Source organism: Eurosta solidaginis, chromosome 4 (assembly GCF_040869045.1).
Source record: "Eurosta solidaginis isolate ZX-2024a chromosome 4, ASM4086904v1, whole genome shotgun sequence".
Classification (NCBI taxonomy): Eukaryota; Metazoa; Arthropoda; class Insecta; order Diptera; family Tephritidae; genus Eurosta; species Eurosta solidaginis.
In genome coordinates, this window is record NC_090322.1 from 163,038,389 (window position 1) to 163,057,234 (window position 18,846).

Genomic DNA, 18,846 nt, shown 5'->3' on the forward strand with positions numbered 1-18,846 from the left:
CAAATGATTTTTGAGCATCTCTATTGTTTACAAAAAGTTAATATATAATGAGCGTGAAAATTTTCCTGCCTTCCAAGCTATTCTACATCAAAGAGGACTGTGATATATATGGCGAAATACAAATTAACGAAAATAATGCAGTTTCCTATTTCGTTGTTGCACATTGCAAAAGTAACACAACGACCGACAACACCAGCGTCAATAGCCAATCAATTCTCACAACAAACAAACTCCGTCATTTAGGACACATTTTCCGTGCCGGTCCATTATCACAGCAACAACGACGGGATGTTGCCATAAGTTTTGCCTACGATGCCGATACGCCAAATATTTATTTGCTCAAATTAAGTATAAAACCAACTAATAAAACACAAGCTAATGTCTTCCTATATGATGTGTCAAAAATGATGCAGCTGCATGAATATATGAACTTCGCCAAACTCAATGCAATTCGCACGCATAATAATGGAGGAGGTAATGGTGGCATCGGCGAATCGGATAATCAGTGTGATGATATTCGTATGTTGTGTAGGCTGTTGTGTGAAAACCGTCGCCAGCTGCAAATTAACAATCGACATAAACAGAGTGTAGTAAATATTTTGGAGAATTTAATCTTCTTTCTCCCCAATTGTATAACGCGTGCAATTATTATATTACTGGATTGTCGGCACCTTGAGCGTGTTATGCGAAAAACCTTTATTTACGAACACTATTTGGAATGGCGTAGATATCGTGAATCTGGGTAAGCTTAGACAATTCTGTTAACTGTCCATTTCTGTTAACTTTGTCATATAGAAAGCGCAACATCAATCTCGCACTGGATAAACTTGTTGGTATTGGTGTAATGTTATTACTCCTTTTTTACATAACTGATCCTGGCGATTATTTATTGGCCACTTCGCATGTAAGTGATGTAGATGTCGATGGCTTTTGCTCAGTAAATAAAGTTTTTTTAATAGTAAAAAGGAGAAGTTACAAATTAACTGAAAGAAGAAAAAATTATATTGTCGATAAAAAACTAAATGGTCACATAGTTTCAATCAATTCCTTGCATCGATTTCGGCATTGACATTTACTTCACCATGAACTGGTCGACAAAAAATTTACTTTACCTGGATCTAGTCATAGATGAGACAATATTCTACTCTATGTGATAAGCTGAAATACAGAAACTAATGTATCCCAGCGGGTTAGGGGTTAGAATATACCCGCGGTAGGTATGCTTGTCGTAAGAGGCTACTAAAATACCAGATTCAAGGGTTGTGTAGCGCAACCCTTTCAGGTTGCCGGCGCAATATATAGCTTCTCCAAACCCAATTGTCAATCTCACCTATCCGTGGCAAATTCTGTTTCATTGACAGGCGATGCTCTGGCGACCCCGAACTTCTCATAAATCTAGGGGGTGCGAGGGCGTGATGGCCTAGAAGGTCGCATGTGGTCATAACAAACCGTTCCCGAAATTATCGGGCTTGGTACCGGAACGTATCGGATATGCATCCGGTAAAGGACCATAAACATCGATAACACTCCCCAAGGCCTTCGGGGAATGTCGTTATCGCTACAACAACAAGAACAGACTCTAATGAGGTTACTGGGCATATGTCCAGGGTGAAAACACACGACGATAACTTATTTACTCCTCTCCTTAAGAGGAAATATATATTTCTTCTGACTTTTTGAGGTATTTATATGCTTGCCAAAATGCATGGATGAGTTTTTTTTTCACCGCAAGTCAGAGGGTTCGAAGCAATTTAAAACGCGGCCACCGTGGTGTGATGATAGCGTGCTCCGCCTACCACACCGAATGCTCTGGGTTCACACCCCGGGCAAAGCAACATCAAAATTTTAGAAATAAGGTTTTTCAATTGGAAAAAAATTTTTCTAAGCGGGTTGCCCCTCGGCAGTGTTTAGCAAGCGCTCCGAGTGTATTTCTGCCATGAAAAGCTCTTTCTGCCTTGCAGATGCCGTTCGGAGTCGGCAAAAAACATGTAGGTCCCGTCCGGCCAATTTGTAGGGAAAATCAAGAGGAGCACGACGCAAATTGGAAGAGAAGCCCGGCCTTAGATATCTTCGGAGGTTATCGCGCCTTACACTTATCCTGTGGCGTAACAGTTGAATAAAAAAAATTGATTCGAATGCTCACGGGGTCAAAAAATCGTTCTTTTGGCAGTCGCGCTGTGCCGCATAATAATCCAGAAATATCACAAATGCCCTCTGGTAGTAGTCCAACTGCAACGGGAACGATTTGTTTGAGCAGTCTAACCTTTGGGTGCTTATTTCATTTCAATTATTTACAATATTGTAACGAATTTGCCGCAAATCCTCTTATTTGCCCTTCTGCTAAGTTCGTATCACTAAACTGTTGAATAAATAACTCCAATAAGGAATAATGGAAAAATGGCCTTTATTAAAGTACTTCACAATAACACTTATACTTTGCAATTAGCTGGCTTAATAACCAAACTGATAGCTTAAATGAAACTGACTTTTAAAATAATACTGCTATTGCTCGCTAGATATCGTCCTAATCGAAACTGCTTGACAACTCAAATCAAACTGAATCACTTCTTACTCGCTTGCGCCGCTTTTATAGTTTACGCTGCATACATCTAGGCTCTTCTATTTCCAGAACTTACCAACTATTTCGTGTGTTTATAGTTCTCATATAGTTTCTACTTGTTTACAATTGTCTACTTTTCAGCGTATCTCAGATGTATGTGAGTTTGTAGTTTACAGTCTCTCGCACACAAATAGGCGTATAAGTAAATGCACCTGTGTGTGACATCTCTCGGCTGCTTTACATATCTGTATACATGATTTGATTATTTGACGTAAATACCGCTTAGCATGGCCTTAGCATCGCCTTAGTGATGGTATAGCTTAGTGATGCTAATATCCGTGACACTGCCCTCCACCTAAGTCTGATCATCCCGATCAGACGAATCTCTCGATCTATCCGCTACTAGCCTCTCCAAATGAACCACCCTTCTATTTCGTGGTTTCCCAATTGTTTGTATGCGGTAGATGGCATCACTGATCCTTTTTACAACTTTGTACGGGCCTTCCCAACTGCACCAAAATTTGGAAGGAACACATTTCCGCCGGCGAGGGTTGTACAACAGTACCAAACCTCCCTACAAGAAACCCTCCGAATTATTCTTGTTGTCGTACCTGTATTTCATCTTACTACTCATTATCCTGGATCGTTCCCTCGCACTCTGTTGCTTGGCCAATGAAGAACTACTTCGCAGAGCTTGATCTGGACAGATTGACTTTGCATCATCAGTATCGTCTTGACGTTTCACAACAGTAGTACGCGCTGGCTTGAAACCACCCTTGCATTCTTTCTGGAAAATTCTTTCAGTCGTTTTAATGCGTCCATTAGGGTTTGTCAATGCCAGTGTTTTTCTCGCAGGTACTTTTGATTTCGCTTTATTTGGTCCATTCGATCCATCAACCTTTGCTCGATCTACTTTCCTTGGCTTTCGTGGCCTCTGTCGAATCTCCTCCACCAGCACTCGCTTACTGCTGAACCCTTTTTCCAAACTGAAGTTAAGTGGCACATCTTGGTTCTCATAATGCATCACCCTTCTCTGCATATCGATCTTGATGTCATGGTCAACCAAGAAATCCACTCCCAATATAACTTCATCAACAATCTCCGCCACAACGAATTTGTGTAAAACCATGACCTTCCCAATTAAGACTTCACAGATCACTTCTCCCCGGACTTGGTTATACTCGCCAGTCACCGTACGCAACCTCGCTCCAGGTAACGGTTTTACTCTCCTGTTGACCAAGTCAGATCGGATCAAGGAATGAGATGCACCCGTATCTACAGTCAGTACATGTTCTTTGCCATCCACCTTCCCTCTGACGGTAAGACTGCTCGATTTTCTACCAATTTGCAACACAGATATCAAAGGGCATTCAATAGCTGGATCTAGCTCTCGATCTCTACCTCTTACTCGCTCTTGCTCATCTCCTGCAGCTTTGCGTTTACGGTCACCCACATTGTTGGAACTATTAGGACCAAGATCGCAATGACGTACAATGTGACCGGACTTCCCGCATTTGATAACTTTTTCACTCCGCTTTTGCGATCGTTTCAGCGCCTCCAATATTGCGTCTACCCACTCTGGCCTTTCTACATCCACACGACGTGCTTTGAAAACTGGCTTACACAGAAGCGACGCTGTTTCCTGAATCAGAGCTTGGGACACCGTTTCTGCGAATGTGGGTTTGCATATGTCGCTCGCTTCGTTTCTACGTCCCGTATGCCGTTTATAAAACTCTGGATTTTTACCCTCTCGGTGTACTCCACGGGTGCGTCCGCATTTGCCAAATGAGCCAACCTTTCAACATCCGAAGCAAACTCTTGCAAAGTCTCATTCGCTTTTTGCTAACGGTTTGCAACTCAATTTGGAATATCTGTTTTCTATGCTCGCTTCCATAACTGTTCCGTTCGTACTCTGGAATAGTCTGTAAGATTTCGGCAGCTGGTTCTTTCAATGCTACAGAACCGTCAAAGGATGGTGTTTTTACCTTTGGATTACTCGCTGAGACAGCTGGGCGATTTAATTGTAATTCCTGGATCCTATCTTTCAAAGCATCCATCTCTGCCTCTATTTTATCCTGTCGACCCCTGAAGCCTTCATGAAACTGGGTTAGTTTTTCTTCCATATGCGCTTCCAGTTTCGATGATATACGGACTTCCTGCTCTTCTAGTTGTGTGGAGATCTGAGATGATATCTGTGCTGAAATTTGTGCCGATATTTCGGAAATACGCGTCTCCTGTGCTTCAATCTTAGATGTTATGCGTGTCTCCTGCGATTCCAGTTGAGATGACATTTGTGACGACATTTCTGAAATGCGTGCCTCCTGTGATTCCAGTTGGGATGCCATATATGTCTTCTGTTCTTCCATCTTCGATGTTATTCGTGTCTCTTGGGATTCCAATTGTGATGACATATACGTTTTCTGTTCTTCCATCTTCGATGTTAAACGTGTCTCCTGCGATTCCAGCTGAGATGCCACTGTCGATGTTTGAGCAGTTATTGCAGCCAATATCACGTTCAATTCCGTGCTCGTAACTGTCTGCGATGTTTCGCCTTTCTCCTCAATTTTTGTCGTTGTTTCGTCCCCATCAGGATAAAAGACAAACTCGTCCACATCAATTCCTTGCGACTCCATTACCTCTCGTAGCCGTGCTTGAAGTTCGATCTTATTGCCGGTTGTATTTAATCCACGGTTCTCCAACTCCTTTTTCAGTTGCTGGATCTTCAATTCACTGAACTTTGCCATGTCCAAGTTGTATTCCCAATCTTTGGAATTTATTCAACAATTCCTCTTCTGACACCAATTGTAACGAATTTGCTGCAAATCCTCTTATTTGCCCTTCTGCTAAGTTCGTATCACTAAACTGTTGAATAAATAACTCCAATATTGAATAATGGAAAAATGGCCTTTATTAAAGTACTTCACACTAACACTTACACTTTGCAATTAGCTGGCTTAATAACCAAACTGATAGCTTAAATAAAACTGACTTTCAAAATAATACTGCTATTGCTCGCTAGATATCGTCTTAATCGAAACTGCTTGACAACTCAAATCAAACTGAATCACTTCTTACTCGCTTGCGCCGCTTTTATAGTTTACGCTGCATACATCTAGGCTCTTCTATTTCCAGAACTTACCAACTATTTCGTGTGTTTATAGTTCTCATATAGTTACTACTTGTTTGCAATTGTCTACTTTACAGTCTTTCGCACACACATAGGCGTATAAGTAAATGCATCTGTGTGTGACATCTCTCGGCTGCTTTACATATGTGTATACATGATTTGATTATTTGACGTAAATACCGCTTAGCATGGCCTTAGCATCGCCTTAGTGATGGTATAGCTTAGTGATGCTGATATCCGTGACAATATATCTTACATACATACATATATGTTTTCCAAAAGGCGTTTCAAGTCATCAGTCCAAGCTAACAAGAACAACACAATCGCTTCCCAAGGCAAACGGTTCTATGTACCGGAGCGACTCGGGATTTTTCCCGACCAAGGGCTGTCATTTCAGTGCAACCCCATTTAATTTGTTGCGTCCTTGGTCGCACCTACTGGATGAGGCGAAGCACTGCTACAAAAACAACAAGAACAACACAGTTATTTCGGTCATTTCGGGTCTAGTTGGATATAGTATTGTAACGAATTTACTTGCAAATCCTCTTATTTGCAATCCTCTGCTAAGTTCGAATCACTAAACTGTATAATAAATAACTCCAATTTGTAATAATGCAAAATGGCCTTTATTAAAGTACTTCACAATAACACTCAAACTGTGCAACGAATAGCTTGCTTAATAACCAAACTGATTGATAGCTCAAATGAAACTCTACTATTCAAAATAATACTGCTCTTGCTCGCTAGATAGCGTCTTAGTCGAAACTGCTTGACAACTCAAATCAAACTGAATTCCAGCCTTTTATACTCTTGGATTTCAACGTTCGCATCTTCTAGGCGCTTCCAGAATCTACTAGTCCAGCAGCTCTCAAACTTCTCAGCTGTAACTACAATTGCACAATTTTATAGTTTTTCTCATTGCATACTTTCAGGAGTATCTCAGATATATGCATGTGTTTGTGCATTGACTCTCCGCTGCTCGTATACGTACATGGTACATATGTGTAGACGCAATTATTGTTTCGTTTATGTAGATACATAGTGATTGATCTATGGATGTGAATTCACGTCACTGCTTAGCATCGGCTTAGAGACGATAGCATCGCTCAGTGCTGCTAACATTCGTTACACTGCCCTCCACCTAAGTCTGATCGTCCCGATCAGACAAATCTCTCTATCTATACGCTGCCAGCCTTTCCAAATGAACCACTTTCATTTTGGTTCGTGGTTTGCCAATGGTTTGTATGCGGTAAACTACATCGTTGATCCGTTTTACAACTTTGTATGGGCCTTCCCAATTACACTGCAATTTCGGGGACAAACCTTTTTTTCGTTGTGGGTTGTATAACAGCACCAAATCTCCTTCCTGAAACCCTTCCGAATTAATTGCTTTATCATATTTCGCTTTCATCTTGTCACTCATAATCTTTGCTCGTTGCCTTACAAGATCGTGTATCTCTCTCAGCTCTTCTTCCAAGACACCAGTGGATTTCTTGACATTTCTTTCCGCATCGGCATCTATCCCAAACCTCAAATCAGCTTGCAGTCGAAGGTCATTGCCAAAAATTACTTTTTCAGGGGTTTGGCCCGTGGTTTCATGCACTGCTGCTCGGTAAGCCATCAAGAATAATGGTATGCGGGTATCCCACTCCTTATGGTACTTGTCTACTACTTTCCTTAAATGCTCTTCCAATGTTCTATTGAAACGTTCCACCATACCATCGGACTGAGGATGTAATGCAGTTGTCCGTGTTTTCCGAATGCCCAACTTCTTGCACATTTCTTGGAACACAGCTGATTCAAAGTTTCTGCCTTGGTCAGAATGTATCTCCATTGGTACACCATACCTTGCAACCCATTCGTTGGTAACCACTTCTGCTACTGTTTCTGCTTCTTGGTTTGGGATTGGGTATACCTCTGGCCATTTACTGAAATAATCCATAACGACCAGTACGTATTTGTTTCCGTGGTTGCTAGTAGGAAATGGACCTGCGACATCCATGGCGATCCTTTCAAATGGTGCACCTGAAATATACTGCTTCATCTGGCCATGACTTCGTGTTTTGGGCCCTTTCGCTCTGTTGCAAACATCGCAGTTGGCAATCCACTCGGTGACCGACTGACGGCAACCAACCCAATAGAATCTCTGCTTAATTTTCTCGAGCGTCTTCGTGATTCCAAGATGACCTCCACTTGGACCATTATGCAGCTCGCTGAGCACGTCAGGAATCCTCTTTCTGGGAACAACTATCAGTTTCTTCTTGCATTTACCATTCTCACTCTCACATACTCGATGAAGGCAACCGGATATCAATTCTAAACTGTTCCACTGTGCCCAATATGACTTCGCAATGGGACTCTCTGCTGACATCTCTTCTCTGTTTGGTCTTTCGTTTCGTTCGAGCCCTTGCATAACATTCATCTGTACATGTTATAGTCATTAGCCGGACATCTATAATGTGTTCTTTAGCCTCGGCTTTTGAACAGTGCTTGCATTCCAAACTACATGGTCTTCGTGACATTGCATCGCCATTTCCATGGGTACTACCTTTTCGATGCTCGATGGAAAAGTCATAGCTTTGTAGTCGCTCGATCCACCGTGCCAATTGTCCTTCCGGATTACGAAACTGCAGAAGCCATTTTAAAGCTGCGTGATCTGTCCTGACACGGAATCGCTGGCCGTAGAGGTATTTGTGAAAATGTTTAATGCACTCTACTCAGCACAATTATGAAACAATGGTCGAATCTAAAAAGTCATACTAAAATTACTAAAACCCAATTCCTCAATATACTAGAGTTCTGCCTGAGAGAAAACAACTACTTTGTACACGACAATAAATATTACCAGCAAGTTTATGGGATGCCGATGGGAAATCCTCTATCACCAACAATAGCAGATATAGTCCTCGACAAAATTATTGACGACAGCATCATTGAGCTAAAATCTAAAGACATAAATATAAAATACATAACGAAATATGTAGATGATATTTTCGCTATTGTTAGGGCAAAAGACGTAGACGAAATTCTAAAAACTTTCAACGAGCAACACAAAAAATTAAAATTTACACTAGAAAAAGAAAAACATCACAAATTAGCTTTTCTGGACTTGGAAATTCACAACATCGGGAACAAAGTAAAAACGGATTTGTACAAAAAAGCCGTGGCATCATCTAGAATGATCAATTACCAATCAAACCACCCATGGAATCAAAAAAGAAATACAGTAATCAACTTTATTAACAAAGTTTACTCCTTGAGTGACCAGGAGTTCATGGAGGAGAACAAGAAAACGATTCAGATCATACTTGAAAAAAATGGATATCCAAATAAAATAATACACGGTCTAATACGCACGGCGAGAAACAAAACTAAACAAAAAACGAGCAACAATACGACAACACCAAATGAAGAAAACAATAGAAAAATATACACAGGCGTCACATACATACCAAAACTAACTGACAACAATACATTACATAAAATGATTAAAGCCAACAACATAAGCTATGCACACAAACCAAATCACACAATCCAAAACATATACACGAAAACCAAAGACAAAATCAAAAAGGAGCAACTACACAACGTAATCTACGAAATACCATGTGGGGGAGGAAAAGAGGGGGAATTTTGCGGAAAGGTATACATAGGACAAACAAAAAGATCGGTCAACACGAGAATAAATGAACACAGGTTAGACGCAAAAAACAACAAAAACACCACAGCTTTAGCGCAGCACCTGACGGATTGCAAGCACACAGCTGATTTCGATAATGTAAAGATTTTGGACGTGGAAAACAGAATAAGAAGAAGGTTGACGTTAGAAGGGCTGCGCATACAACAAAATATATCGAAAGTTGTAAATTATCGAGAAGATGTAGACAGCATAAATTGCGCGTATGCAAGCGCCATCACATTAAATGTTTAGCTTTTGAGAGGGAATGATGTACCAGTGTTTTTATAATGTGTGGTTATTATCTACTGATGTAATGATATTATATTTAAATTTCATACAAAATTTGTGCATTAAGTAGCAAAAAGATGTAAGTCCAAAATGTTCAAAACTGTGTATCGTCTTATGACTAAGCTAATTTCCAACAATTTATATGTTTTTCGCTTTTGTGTAATAAATAGAAATCCCTGAGGAAGACGCAATACAGCGTCGAAACGCGTAGGATGAAGAAGTAAACATTTGTTTTATTTTAAAGGAAAGCCGGCCAGAAAGCTCCAAAAAAGTACTATTATACAATTATAAAACTTGGCCCAATACACATAACTATTAAACTGATCGGAGAGCTTAAACCGAAACAGCAAACTCGAAAAACATTACACAAATTAAAAAATACAAAGAAATCAAGATGAAACACTTTTACCAACACATTAGATACAAATACGATGTCAACACCTGTCTTAATATCAAACAATACGGAAAACACCACAAAACTCTTGCTAAGCAACAACAAAGGCTAAAATATCTTCTGAAATGTAAGGACTTTGGAATTGTACCACCACATTTAAAGGGCAAGACCACAAAAATAATGCACGGGTTTACACTGGAAAAAACAAAAAATGAAATGCGAAAAATTGAAAACCAATTTTTGAACAAAATTCTCTGTCTGGAAATCAAAGAGACAAACATGAAAATTAATATAGAAAATCGAGCCATTAGGAAGCTTCAACAACAGTTGCACGACACTTTAGAGATAAAGGAATACAATTCTGTAGTAGAAACGCAAAAACAATTCATGCTACGCACAAAAAGCGTTATAGAAAAGAATCATGATAAAAAACTGCAAAATTCGATCAAGGAAAACTTTGAGAAATTCGACCTAAAGCACAATACCGACTGGTTTATGAATAACACCAGAATAGACATCCCTCCTGAATGTCAATGATTACTATCCATGGGTAATAAATTCGCCCTTCCCATATCTAGAAAAACGTTCTCACCCCTGCACATTATAGCGGACGTCGAACAAAGTATACAAACCATAACCGATGAGAGAGAAAAAGATATGGTGAGATGTAAATTCGCAACAAGGGTAAACACGTTTAAAAATAAACTAAGAAATAGCCAAAAAGATAAATTTATTTTGCAAGTGTACGAAGAAACAAAACGGGTCATATACCAACACAAAGATGATATTGTGATTACGAATGCAGACAAAGGGAACAGAACCGTATTGATGTATAAAGCAGAGTGTAAGAAGAAAATGGAAGACCTCTTGAACGACAAAGGCACATACAAAACCATAAGAAATGATCCCACCCAATATTTGTTGAGAAAAAACAATAGAATTGTCAATGACATGTACAAGACCCACAATATTGATGCAAAACTGAAGCAGTTTTTAACATGCTCGGCTGCCACAGCCCCACGACTTTATGGCTTACCGAAAGTGCACAAGGAGAACACACCACTTCGCCCAATTTCATCCTCGATTAATGTTCCCTGCTCGAAACTATCCAAATTCGTGGGAAAAATTTTAAAAAACATTATTTCCGAAAAATTCAATATTAAAAATTCAGTTCAATTAAAAGAAAAAATAAAAGCTGTAACCATTGACGAGGAGGAAATACTTATATCCCTAGACGTCGTATCATTATTTACGAATATCCCCATCCATCTAGGGATCAGCACAATTATGAAACAATGGTCGAATCTAAAAAGTCATACTAAAATTACTAAAACCCAATTCCTCAATATACTAGAGTTCTGCCTGAGAGAAAACAACTACTTTGTATACGACAATAAATATTACCAGCAAGTTTATGGGATGCCGATGGGAAATCCTCTATCACCAACAATAGCAGATATAGTCCTCGACAAAATTATTGACGACAGCATCATTGAGTTAAAATCTAAAGACATAAATATAAAATACATAACGAAATATGTAGATGATATTTTCGCTATTGTTAGGGCAAAAGACGTAGACGAAATTCTAAAAACTTTCAACGAGCAACACAAAAAATTAAAATTTACACTAGAAAAAGAAAAACATCACAAATTAGCTTTTCTGGACTTGGAAATTCACAACATCGGGAACAAAGTAAAAACGGATTGGTACAAAAAAGCCGTGGCATCATCTAGAATGATCAATTACCAATCAAACCACCCATGGAGTCAAAAAAGAAATACAGTAATCAACTTTATTAACAAAGTTTACTCCTTGAGTGACCAGGAGTTCATGGAGGAGAACAAGAAAACGATTCAGATCATACTTGAAAAAAATGGATATCCAAATAAAATAATACACGGTCTAATACGCACGGCGAGAAACAAAACTAAACAAAAAACGAGCAACAATACGACAACACCAAATGAAGAAAACAATAGAAAAATATACACAGGCGTCACATACATACCAAAACTAACTGACAACAATACATTACATAAAATGATTAAAGCCAACAACATAAGCTATGCACACAAACCAAATCACACAATCCAAAACATATACACGAAAACCAAAGACAAAATCAAAAAGGAGCAACTACACAACGTAATCTACGAAATACCATGTGTGGGAGGAAAAGAGGGGGAATTTTGCGGAAAGGTATACATAGGACAAACAAAAAGATCGGTCAACACGAGAATAAATGAACACAGGTTAGACGCAAAAAACAACAAAAACACCCCAGCTTTAGCGCAGCACCTGACGGATTGCAAGCACACAGCTGATTTCGATAATGTAAAGATTTTGGACGTGGAAAACAGAATAAGAAGAAGGACGTTAGAAGGGCTGCGCATACAACAAAATATATCGAAAGTTGTAAATTATCGAGAAGATGTAGACAGCATAAATTGCGCGTATGCAAGCGCCATCACATTAAATGTTTAGCTTTTGAGAGGGAATGATGTACCAGTGTTTTTATAATGTGTGGTTATTATCTACTGATGTAATGATATTATATTTAAATTTCATACAAAATTTGTGCATTAAGTAGCAAAAAGATGTAAGTCCAAAATGTTCAAAACTGTGTATCGTCTTATGACTAAGCTAATTTCCAACAATTTATATGTTTTTCGCTTTTGTGTAATAAATAGAAATCCCTGAGGAAGACGCAATACAGCGTCGAAACGCGTAGGATGAAGAAGTAAACATTTGTTTTATTTTAAAGGAAAGCCGGCCAGAAAGCTCCAAAAAAGTACTATTATACAATTATAAAACTTGGCCCAATACACATAACTATTAAACTGATCGGAGAGCTTAAACCGAAACAGCAAACTCGAAAAACATTACACAAATTAAAAAATACAAAGAAATCAAGATGAAACACTTTTACCAACACATTAGATACAAATACGATGTCAACACCTGTCTTAATATCAAACAATACGGAAAACACCACAAAACTCTTGCTAAGCAACAACAAAGGCTAAAATATCTTCTGAAATGTAAGGACTTTGGAATTGTACCACCACATTTAAAGGGCAAGACCACAAAAATAATGCACGGGTTTACACTGGAAAAAACAAAAAATGAAATGCGAAAAATTGAAAACCACTTTTTGAACAAAATTCTCTGTCTGGAAATCAAAGAGACAAACATGAAAATTAATATAGAAAATCGAGCCATTAGGAAGCTTCAACAACAGTTGCACGACACTTTAGAGATAAAGGAATACAATTCTGTAGTAGAAACGCAAAAACAATTCATGCTACGCACAAAAAGCGTTATAGAAAAGAATCATGATAAAAAACTGCAAAATTCGATCAAGGAAAACTTTGAGAAATTCGACCTAAAGCACAATACCGACTGGTTTATGAATAACACCAGAATAGACATCCCTCCTGAATGTCAATGATTACTATCCATGGGTAATAAATTCGCCCTTCCCATATCTAGAAAAACGTTCTCACCCCTGCACATTATAGCGGACGTCGAACAAAGTATACAAACCATAACCGATGAGAGAGAAAAAGATATGGTGAGATGTAAATTCGCAACAAGGGTAAACACGTTTAAAAATAAACTAAGAAATAGCCAAAAAGATAAATTTATTTTGCAAGTGTACGAAGAAACAAAACGGGTCATATACCAACACAAAGATGATATTGTGATTACGAATGCAGACAAAGGGAACAGAACCGTATTGATGTATAAAGCAGAGTATAAGAAGAAAATGGAAGACCTCTTGAACGACAAAGGCACATACAAAACCATAAGAAATGATCCCACCCAATATTTGTTGAGAAAAAACAATAGAATTGTCAATGACATGTACAAGACCCACAATATTGATGCAAAACTGAAGCAGTTTTTAACATGCTCGGCTGCCACAGCCCCACGACTTTATGGCTTACCGAAAGTGCACAAGGAGAACACACCACTTCGCCCAATTTCATCCTCGATTAATGTTCCCTGCTTGAAACTATCCAAATTCGTGGGAAAAATTTTAAAAAACATTATTTCCGAAAAATTCAATATTAAAAATTCAGTTCAATTAAAAGAAAAAATAAAAGCTGTAACCATTGACGAGGAGGAAATACTTATATCCCTAGACGTCGTATCATTATTTACGAATATCCCCATCCATCTAGGGATCAGCACAATTATGAAACAATGGTCGAATCTAAAAAGTCATACTAAAATTACTAAAACCCAATTCCTCAATATACTAGAGTTCTGCCTGAGAGAAAACAACTACTTTGTATACGACAATAAATATTACCAGCAAGTTTATGGGATGCCGATGGGAAATCCTCTATCACCAACAATAGCAGATATAGTCCTAGACAAAATTATTGACGACAGCATCATTGAGCTAAAATCTAAAGACGTAAATATAAAATACATAACGAAATATGTAGATGATATTTTCGCTATTGTTAGGGCAAAAGACGTAGACGAAATTCTAAAAACTTTCAACGAGCAAAACAAAAAATTAAAATTTACACTAGAAAAAGAAAAACATCACAAATTAGCTTTTCTGGACTTGGAAATTCACAACATCGGGAACAAAGTAAAAACGGATTGGTACAAAAAAGCCGTGGCATCATCTAGAATGATCAATTACCAATCAAACCACCCATGGAATCAAAAAAGAAATACAGTAATCAACTTTATTAACAAAGTTTACTCCTTGAGTGACCAGGAGTTCATGGAGGAGAACAAGAAAACGATTCAGATCATACTTGAAAAAAATGGATATCCAAATAAAATAATACACGGTCTAATACGCACGGCGAGAAACAAAACTAAACAAAAAACGAGCAACAATACGACAACACCAAATGAAGAAAACAATACAAAAATATACACAGGCGTCACATACATACCAAAACTAACTGACAACAATACATTACATAAAATGATTAAAGCCAACAACATAAGCTATGCACACAAACCAAATCACACAATCCAAAACATATACACGAAAATCAAAAAGGAGCAACTACACAACGTAATCTACGAAATACCATGTGGGGGAGGAAAAGAGGGGGAATTTTGCGGGAAGGTATACATAGGACAAACAAAAAGATCGGTCAACACGAGAATAAATGAACACAGGTTAGACGCAAAAAACAACAAAAACACCACAGCTTTAGCGCAGCACCTGACGGATTGCAAGCACACAGCTGATTTCGATAATGTAAAGATTTTGGACGTGGAAAACAGAATAAGAAGAAGGTTGACGTTGGAAGGGCTGCGCATACAACAAAATATATCGAAAGTTGTAAATTATCGAGAAGATGTAGACAGCATAAATTGCGCGTATGCAAGCGCCATCACATTAAATGTTTAGCTTTTGAGAGGGAATGATGTACCAGTGTTTTTATAATGTGTGGTTATTATCTACTGATGTAATGATATTATATTTAAATTTCATACAAAATTTGTGCATTAAGTAGCAAAAAGATGTAAGTCCAATATGTTCAAAACTGTGTATCGTCTTATGACTAAGCTAATTTCCAACAATTGATATGTTTTTCGTTTTTGTGTAATAAATAGAAATCCCTGAGGAAGACGCAATACAGCGTCGAAACGCGTAGGATGAAGAAGTAAACATTTGTTTTATTTTAAAGGAAAGCCGGCCAGAAAGCTCCAAAAAAGTACTATTATGCACTCTACCAATGCCAACAGCTCTCTCCGCGTAACGCAGTAGTTCCTCTCTGGTTTTCCAATCGAACGGCTGTAATATGCAACTACCTTCTCCTGTCCATCGAAAAGTTGTGATCAAACGCCTCCTATAGCATATCCACTCGCATCTGTATCTAGAATAAATGTTGCTCCTGGAATCGGAAATGCTAACATTGGGGCAGTGCACAAACGCTCCTTCAATGTTTGGAAAGCCACTTCTTGCTCCTTCTTCCATTCAAAAGCTTTATTTTTTCTTGTAAGCTCATGGAGGCTATGGGCTACGCTGGAAAAATTTGGTACAAATCGGCGGTAATATGTGCACAGCCCAAGGAAACTTCTTAATTCATGTAGGTTCTGTGGTCTTGGCCAATCATTTACAGCCTCTATCTTTTCGTTCGCAGTGCAGATGCCCTCTGTCGTTACTTTGTGACCCAAATAATTTACTTCCTTTTTAAACAGCGCACACTTTTTGGGACTTAACTTCAGACCAGCGCCAGCTATTCTTTGGAAAACTTCCTCCAAGTTCCTAAGATGTTCATCAAAATGCTTGCCCAATACGATGATGTCGTCCAGGTACACCAAGCATGTTTTCCAATGTAGTCCTTTCAGTACCTGGTCCATGAGTCTCTCAAAAGTAGCTGGTGCATTACAAAGTCCAAAAGGCATCACTGTAAATTGCCAAAGACCCTCACCGACACTGAAGGCTGTTTTCTCTTTACCTTCCTCCTTCACCTCCACTTGCCAGTAGCCGCTTTTCAAGTCCAGCGTGGAAAACCATTTCGTACCAGATAGCGAGTCCAGAGTGTCGTCAATTCTTGGCAATGGGTAGCTATCCTTTTTCGTTACGTCATTCAACTTCCGGTAGTCCACGCAAAACCCGGTAGTCCAAGCAAAACCTCAATTTTCCATCCTTCTTCTTTACAAGTACTACCGGTGAGCTCCATGGACTAGCTGATGGTTCGATGACGCCGCTGTCGCTCATTTCTTGCATGATGTGACCGCTTCGCCAGTGGAACACAACGTGGAGCTTGACGGATCGGCCTCGCATCTCCAGTGTCAATTTGATGTTTCACAACGTTGGTGCGGCCTGGTTTAGAACCATCCTGGTCAAATATGTTCGCGTACTTTAGGAGCAGTTGTTTTGCCTTACTCTTATATGCTTCCTCTAGCCCCTGCGTCCATACCGTGATGTCATTTGAAAGATCAGTATTACTAGCTGAAATGTGTTCCTGGAGCTGTTCACAGTTAATAACTACTTCAGCCTCTTGGCATCTTCTCAAAATAGCTCCTTTAGTAAGTTTGAGTGGTGACTTGAACTCATTGAGTACTCTTACCGGAATACGTCCATCTTGTTTTGTCATAGCCAGGGTTTTTCCTACAAGTATGTTTAGTGCTGATTTGTTTGCTCCTTCGACAACCCACAATTTGTTTGTCCCAGAATCTCCATCAACCTTTGCCCAGATGACTGCTTCGGATTTTGGTGGTATTTGCTGACTCTCTTCCACCAGCACTCGTTTACTGCTGTAGCCTCTCTCGTAGCCGAAATTAAGTGGTACATCCATGTTTTTATACCGCATCGTCTTGCTTTGCATGTCGATCTTGATGCCCTGGTCGATTAAGAAGTCCACTCCAATTATGATTTCATCAACAATTTCTGCCACTATAAAATTGTGTACTACCGTGACGTTCCCAATTGCGACTTCACATGATACTTCTCCTAGAACCGTGCTGTCTTCTCCAGTGGCTGTACGCAATATTGCTCCATGCAATGGTCTTATCTTCTTGTTGACTAAATCCGCTCGAATTATGGAATGAGATGCACCCGTATCTACAGTCAGTAAACGTTCCTTTCCATCCACATGTCCTCCGGCAGTAAGATTGCTCGACCTTCTTCCAATTTGTGAGATAGAGATTATGGTGCATTCAATTGAGGGAGTCAGCTGTCGCCCCTTGCTGCTGACTCGCTTTAGTTTAACGATTGATTTGTCTTGGAGATGTGCTCATCTTCTGCTCTGTGTTTACGACCACCCACATTGTTGGAACTGTTAGGGTTGGTGTTGCAATAACGCGCAATATGCCCTGGCTTTCTACACTTAAAGCATTTGACTGCATCATTATTCTTCTGCTGCGTACCCTTCAATGCTTCCAAAATTGCGTCTACCCAGTCTGGCTTTTCCACTTCCACGCGATGGGCTTTGTACGCTGGCTTACTCAAAAGTGGGGCTGTTTCCTGAGTCAGTGCATGCGATACCGTTTCAGCAAATGTTAGTTTTGGATTCGCATATGTAGCCCGCTTCGTTTCCACATCTCGTATGCCATTTATGAAGCTCTGGATTTTTACCCTTTCAGTGTATTCCACGGGTGCGTCCGCATTTGCAAGATGAGCCAATCTTTCAATATCTGAAGCAAACTCCTGCAATGTCTCATTTGCTTTTTGGTAGCGGTTTTGCAACTCAATTTGGAATATCTGTTTCCTATGCTGGCTTCCGTAACGTCTCTCTAAAGCGCTCATCAATGTTTCGTAGTTGTTCCGCTCGTACTCTGGGATGGTCTGTAAGATTTCCGCAGCTGGTCCTTTTAACGCTACGAATAGAGCTGCGACTTCATCTTCAGCATTCCAGTTGTTCACTGCTGCGGTCTTCTCAAACTGTAGCTTAAAGACCTGGAAAGGAACAGAACCGTCAAAGGATGGTGGTTTTACCTTTGGATTGCTTGCTGAACCACTGGCCGATTCAGTTGTAACTGCTCCATACGACCTTTTAAATCATCTACTTCTGCCTGAAATTGAGCCATGTTTGCATCCTGCGCTTCCAGTTTTGATGATACCTGTTCCAAAATTTCTGCCGACATTTCAGATATACGTGCCTCTTGCGCTTCCAATTGAGATGACATATATGTCTTTTGGTCTTCCAGTTGAGATGACACTTGCGACGTCATTTCTGAAATACGTGCCTCCTGTGATTCCAGTTCGGATGCCATATATGTCTTCTGCTCTTCCAGTTAGGATGCCATATATGTCTTCTGTTCTTCGAGCTGTGTAGAAATTTGTGTTTCCTGTGCTTCAATCT

General features: G+C 39.4%; 1 protein-coding gene across 2 annotated transcripts in view; it reads left to right on the forward strand.

Moving 5' to 3' along the window:
* The window catches only part of PIG-Q (phosphatidylinositol glycan anchor biosynthesis class Q), a 31,413-nt gene continuing 12,567 nt past the window's right edge, over positions 1-18,846 (forward strand). The window contains exons 1-2 of one of the 2 annotated variants that reach the window (XM_067783600.1): positions 1-742; positions 796-904. In XM_067783600.1, coding sequence (XP_067639701.1) covers positions 48-742; positions 796-904 — 804 coding nt within the window. In that variant the 5' untranslated portion in view covers positions 1-47. The remainder of the gene's footprint in view (positions 743-795; positions 905-18,846) is intronic. The other variant, XM_067783599.1, reaches the window with a different exon arrangement.